The 6857-nt window shown below is 34.3% G+C and overlaps 1 protein-coding gene across 2 annotated transcripts in view; it reads left to right on the plus strand.

The window, feature by feature from the left end:
- Positions 1-852: 852 nt before the first annotated feature.
- The window catches only part of LOC106463163 (neutral and basic amino acid transport protein rBAT-like), a 25542-nt gene continuing 19537 nt past the window's right edge, over positions 853-6857 (plus strand). Inside the window, exon 1 of one of the 2 annotated variants that reach the window (XM_022390842.1) lies at positions 853-936. Coding sequence is in view for 1 of the 2 variants with exons in the window: in XM_022390836.1 (XP_022246544.1) it covers positions 921-936 (16 nt within the window). In the remaining variant the exon portion in view is untranslated. The remainder of the gene's footprint in view (positions 937-6857) is intronic. The other variant, XM_022390836.1, reaches the window with a different exon arrangement.

Below are 6857 nucleotides of genomic sequence, written 5' to 3' on the forward strand. Positions count from 1 at the left end.
CTTACAACGCTAGAAACCGGGTTTCGATACTCGTGTTGTGCAAAGCACAGATAGCCCGTTGTGTAGCTTTGTGCTTAACTTCAAACAAACATTTCCAATTCCGTAGGATCTTAATTAATTATTATTTGTTAACGTTAGAGCTACCACGCCAAATGCAATGATTTTAATGTTCATCCTTTATTGTATATAATAATTACTTACGGACCGAAACATAAACCTTATAGTCTAATGCAATAAGCAATTTACAACAGCAAAATAACTATTTCATGTGGTAACTAAATAAACAATTAAATTGAGTCATAAGATGAATTTTCCTCGAAATCGTAAAAGAAATGTTTTAATTAAGGGAAACATACAGCTGTGGGATGTTTATTTTGAGAACTTCAGAACACAAACAGAAACTTAATTACAATATGGCATGTATGCCCCCACCCTTTTTTCATGCCCTTTGCTTTGAAAGTAAGCATAGTAGTATGCATCAACACAGGTTTTCATTATTTGTATTTAGTTGCTTATTATTAGAATCTTTTGGGAAATATATTATGGAACATTATATGACTTCAGAAACTTGATTTCTGTGTAAAACAAAAGTACAGTATGACAGTATGGTAGTTTTGAATACTGCAGAGTATGTGACTTAAAGTATTAAAAATAAAAAGAAAGATCTGGAATAGAAGTTTATTTGCTGCAAGAAGCATCAATAACACTCGACATCTAGAAATTTATTGCTTTGATAGGGCATACCGGAAGAATTCCCGCGTATGACCACTCACTTTGAGTTTATTGGCTGAGAGTCTGCCTCGTACCCAAACGGCACTTGCGCGATCGATACTCTACGTTTTGCGGAGGGAGCAGACAAGACGTCTTTGGAGTGGTGCCAGATGAAGTCGTCAGCCGCAAAGTTTGCCATGTAATCATTAATGCTGCTACCGCATGGTGAGTAACTAACGTAATACACGTTTTTTGAAATAAACCCAAGCATATTACTTGTTCATTTGTTTTCCATTAGCTGTTGGAAGAATTCTGAAACCTAAAAAAAAACATGTTATCAAATGTCATTCTTATAGAGGTACGAAAATGTCTGTTTTCAGGGAAATTCTATCACCTGAGCAATATCAATTTTTATTTCTGATCATTTAATTGCCTACCTTGTGGAATACTTTTTGCTAAGGATTGTGTATACGAAGTCACGAAAGTCTTTTGTAGACATCAATAAGAACTCCATCGAGGTTTATAGATTGGCAGCTTACGCCAAGGACTATCCAAAGTCATGAATCTATTATATCTGTCGAGGGAGCCATGAGAAAGTTTGAGAGTCTGTTGCTAAATTTTACAGACTTACGTCTTCGTGGAGAATACGTGGTATTTATATCAGCAAAGGAACCATTTCGACATTTATCACGCGTGAAAATATGTATCATCAGGTTTAATCTTGTATGTCATGTCGTTTAGTTTTCAGGTGAAAAATGATTGGAAATATCATGGTAATTATGCCGTTACATAACCAGTAAAGAATATATTTCTTATTCAGGTATTTTTGTTCAATTTGTTGATGAAGTTACGACATACTTATAAGTCTGATGTGGAAAGGTCGTATACTTACAATAATATTTTATCTTATATAGAGATTATAAATATAGGCTTATAGTTGCTTGGCCATGTTTCTGTGACATGCTTTCCTGGAGTGAAGTCCTTCTCATTCCAAGGAGTGAAAGAAACATGTACAACTATGAGCTGGAGTTTTAATTGTCTCGAATATATGTGATGGAAATGATTATTGGCGTAGATAATCTAAGTATTGTGGGACTCTGCAGTAAAACCTTGATTTGACTTGAAAGTGTGTGGCATCTTCATTATTCTTGACCTCGTTTCTGTCCTGCGTGAATTTTATGTTTTCTAGCCTGCTCTCTTGCCCCAACAACCATTTAATGTTCAGTTTCAAACTAGAAACCAGATACTTGTAACAATATGGCAGCTACTAGTGCATCTAGATGCCAAAGATTAAGTTATCAAGTTAATTTTGGAGCTGTAATCAAATCATTTTTATTGCATAGTTTATTTTGAATGTATTCTTCTGTATTTTTCGTTTTCTCATACTATAAGGTTTGTAAAACATGACTGATATGAAAAAGTACTTTCGAAGACCACTTAGAACTTGCGGTGAAGTGAAGATAGCTGCCTTTGTCAGCAGTTGAGGGAACTGTGTACGCTTTCTCGATCAGTCCTCGGGGTCGAGAAGTTGTTAAATAGCCAGGAAAACCCAATCAGCTGCTATGCAACCAGTACTTGAAGAATAACTGAAATGGTCTCTAAGGGAATTCAAAACACTCGCTTACTAACCCAGACATTGCTCCAGTTCTGCTCAAGTCTTTACAGTAGGGAGTCACATTTATCAGGATGCACATGTTTATAGGCTCTTGATGAAGGATAAGGTCTTCCCTTCGATGTTTACAGCATCTCAGCCACAAATTGGTAGAGAAGTTAGTAGCAGGTAGTTGTCTCACAATAAATTAACTACTGTGGTGATGTGAAACAGACAAATCCAACAGTGTTAAAGGGGTGATGAAGGAGGATTTTGGACTCTTTTCAGCCTTTCAAGCAAATTATTGCTTAGAATGGATGAACTCAGAGAAGGGTGGTGCAAAATTTGATACTTGGATCTAGATAGTCATGCACTCAACATTCTGAAGCACTTGTATGAGGAACATCTCGACGACTAGGATACAATTGTTAATGATTTGTGCCACATATTAAGTCAATGTTTGAATATCATGGCCCATGGAAACTTCCTGAAATGCAGTAAGGGAGTCGTGTTCTAACACAGCATAAGAAATTGAGCTAGGCTGTATAAATCAGACGAAATATGCATACTTTTACTGGATTGTAGTCTGATTTATTGTTTGTGTTTATCTGATGGTAGCACTAGCAATAAAACATGGCAGTTCAATTTCTGAAGAGAGTAAGTTTAAAATAAATGGATATTTCAGTTGCCTTAAACAAACATCTCCCTCCACTAACTTCAATAAAACACAGTAAGTCCACTATGTTTCTCACTTGGTATGATGTAGATTATCCAAAAATGCTGCATCCTTTTCTCAGTGAAATACCAAGCACTTCCATGTATTCCAGTTTAGGACATAACCGAAAATATACAAGATACTAAATATACATATCATAATATTACAATCAATTCCTTTATTTGCCTGAAAAATTGTACTTTTGTATTTATTATATTCGTGTACATAATTAACTACAAAGTATTGGACAAAAGTGTGGCATGTGTACCAACTTATAATTGACGAACTGCTGGACGGATTGTCACCAAATCTGACACGTACAATTAGGGCCTCAGAGGAGTAACATATGTGGGGAGTTGGATCTCGGATCTGACCCCTATGTACTCCCCGTCCGTTGTGTCCACTGAGAACATGAGAACACTGGACTGATTGTTACCAAGCCTGCCACATATCTTTGGCCAACTACTCCAACTTAAATGTTTTCACTAAAATAAAAGTAATCACAGACTAAAATGAAAAACATGATGACACTTCTTGCTTTAATCATAAGTCCAGATCATATTTATTTTATCAACAACAAAATATAAACAGCCCAACTTAGTAGATGCATTAGAGGTGATAGTAAAATTTACTTTTAGTGATGTAACACATCAATTATCCCGAAATCACAATTATATTATTCATTCATAACCAAAAACAAATGAAGTATATATTGTTTTCAGGTACTCTGGTTTATGAATAGGTTTTATTTGTACGGTTAAACAGTTTTTCAACTTTGTGTGTTACTGATTGTTTTACTTTAAAATTATTTCTGAAGAAGATGGTTATCATGCATATATTTTGTGTTAACTACATTTATTTATAGTTTTATGATATAATTTTTACATTGACTACACAAATATAACTCTGGATTTATTTGTGAAATCAAGTATAATTTTGCTTATTTCTTTGAAATATACTTAAATTGTGTCAGCAGGCAAACTGGAGCGGTAAATAAACAGGCTTGTAGTTTTCAGTTCCGAATTTTCCAGTAGAAAACTATTATTCTTTACCTTTCATTGTTTTCTTTTGTGATCGGTGAACCAGTCTGACAAACAGATTGTTGTTGCAATGAATCATGACTTACAGAAAGAATATGAGGACCAGCTTCTAATGCTGCCAACACTGGGAGAAGGCAAAAATTATCCACAATCCCCAGCATTGAATCTCAGTCTGGAGATAGTTAGACTGAACCACCAAATCCAAAAGCCATTGTATCAGGAAAAGGTGCCAAGACTACAGGAGCAATCAATTTAACTGCTCACAACCATTGAAACGACCCTGAAGAGTATCATTCCTAAAGAAGTACACTGGCACCTGTTTTCGGTTGAAAAGTGCCTGGTCCCTGAAGTATGCCAACGATGTGTACTGATACCTGAAAGAGGTCCATGAGAGCTCAGGCCCAAAGGGATCTTCCATAATACTTCTTCAAGCCAAAAAAGCACATCAGCAAGAGAGAGGTAAGGGAGTCCTACCATCACAGAGGCCTCAACCATTATGAACAGAACTACCATATCCACTGACACCAAACAACAGATCCAAAGAGATGCTCTTATCCGTTGTCTTACTGAAATTTCTCGATAGTGACTTAGTGAGGCCACGATTACGAAGTAATGATGTCACAGCCAAGTCCTGACTTTAGTTGGATAGAGACTTATTTCTCTATCAAGGAAGACTCAACCACTAGGGAAGGCCTTCCAGCAATAATATCAGAGAATGTAGAAGGAGGAGTGGCATTCCAGGAGGAGGTAACTTGTCTCAATAGAGACATTTAGGTGGATAGAGAGGCTTTCCTGAACATCAATGCTAAAAGACAAAGATCTATAGCGGCTCTTGAGAGTTTTCTGTCAGCTGTATAGAGGTACGATGTAAATAGTGTATATAGAGGTTGAGTACTTTATATTAAAACAAGTTGGGAGTCTAATCATGTTTTTACAGTTCATGTCACGTCTGGTAATGCTATAAATGATGATCATGCATCTTAACAATAACATTGCAGTGTAGTTTCCATTGCTAAGGGTTAGTAGCAATGTTGTCATGTGCGTCCAGAACACACCACTATTCCCTTCAAGATTTCCATAACACATCCAGTATATGAGGTTTATCTGTTTTGTTTATAGTTTTATTTTGCAGTTTTGTCTATTTCTTGTCCGATTCTCTTTAAACAATGGGTTTATTTGATGTTGATTATGCTCATGTCACTGTTTAGTATTTTTATTTATTTATCTTATGATTTCGTTTAGTGTCTATAAAGCATATAGGTATTTTTCTATTGTGTTTATTTCGATTTTTTTAGTTCATATGATTTAGTTTAATTCAGTTCTGTTTAAATGTGAACTTAATGTTTGCTCCATTTATTTTATGATTTGATTTCATTCTGTACCTAGTGTGATTTTGTTTTCAGTTTTGTTTGCTTTATAACCTTATCTGTTCTGTATTTATTATCTCTTGGTTTGTTCTATTTCAATTTAGTTTTACTGAATCCTGCTTTTGATTTATCTAGATTTTAAGTTGTAATTTTGGTTTATATTTATTTTACTTTGATTTTCTTTAATTGTGAGAATTTATGTGTTATAAAGTTCCTCTTCATTGTATAAGTGTCGTAGTATCGTGTGTGTGTTAGAAGGAGAAGATTATTGGAACTTATCACATTGTAGAACATTATAAGTTGGCTTTTAACATATAGTTTTTAAGTTTCGAGCCTAGGAAGACCCTGAAATAAGGAAAGGGAGTCTGATAATTGGAAATACCATATTTTGTCATTTCTTAATTAGTGAAGAACATATCTTTATTAAAATATATTTGGATAATTGTTCTAAATTTCCGTGAATGTTATTCTGCATTTCGTTACAACATTCTACAATGATTTTTCCGTAGGTTTATACTTTATTGAATACTAACTGTGACAGATTCCTTGGGTACTATTTCTGTGTCATGCCCTCTTTTAGTGAGGTCATACTCATTCCAAGGAGAATGTAGAGGATGACTTTCTCTGAATATATATAATAAGAATTCCTGCTTATATTGATAATCTAAGAATTATGGGATATCACACTAGAACCTTGGTCTGACCCCTTAATAATGTGGTGTATTCCTTCTTCTTGAAGTAATTTCTGTGCTGAGTGCATGTTATGTTTCTTATTCTTCTCACTTGAATATTTCACATGATCTTCCAAGCTTTGTCCATGAAATATATTTTGAAATGTACTGTGGAAAATGTAAAAATATACACATATAATAGTTAAGAAAATAATAAACATTAAAACAAGTAAAAACTGTAAAATTACATCTCCATTTGACAACACCACTTTGCGTATTTAGGAAAAAGTGAGAAACAGAAATGCATATTGAAAGATGTAACTTTTAACACTTGGAACTTTATGCGGATGTATGGCGAGTATATGCAAGCTATACACATAAATAATATTTATAATGTACCCATTTCTTTCAGTATAAACATACGTTAGTTAAAAGTATGAGTAATTGCAAAAACTGAAGAATGAAACAACTAAAATAGATCACTTCAACCATTAACCTTATTTTACAATACCCTCCTTAGAGCTTTCATGACTTAATAGCTGCTCTCTCCAATGTTTTCATTCCATTGAATGAAAACATTAGGTCGTCAAAAAATTAAAGTGCTTTTTTTAGTTGAAAAACCCGAACAGCTTATATATCAAAACAAAACATTTATTACATGAAATAGTCTCCATTCTTATGTATTATGATTTTCCATCTTACAATCAGGTTGTTAATGCCCTGATTAAAGAAATAACTTGGCTTTGAAGCCAAAAACGTTGT

This window comes from Limulus polyphemus, unplaced genomic scaffold, assembly GCF_000517525.1.
Source record: "Limulus polyphemus unplaced genomic scaffold, Limulus_polyphemus-2.1.2 Scaffold51, whole genome shotgun sequence".
In the NCBI taxonomy this organism is placed as follows: Eukaryota; Metazoa; Arthropoda; class Merostomata; order Xiphosura; family Limulidae; genus Limulus; species Limulus polyphemus.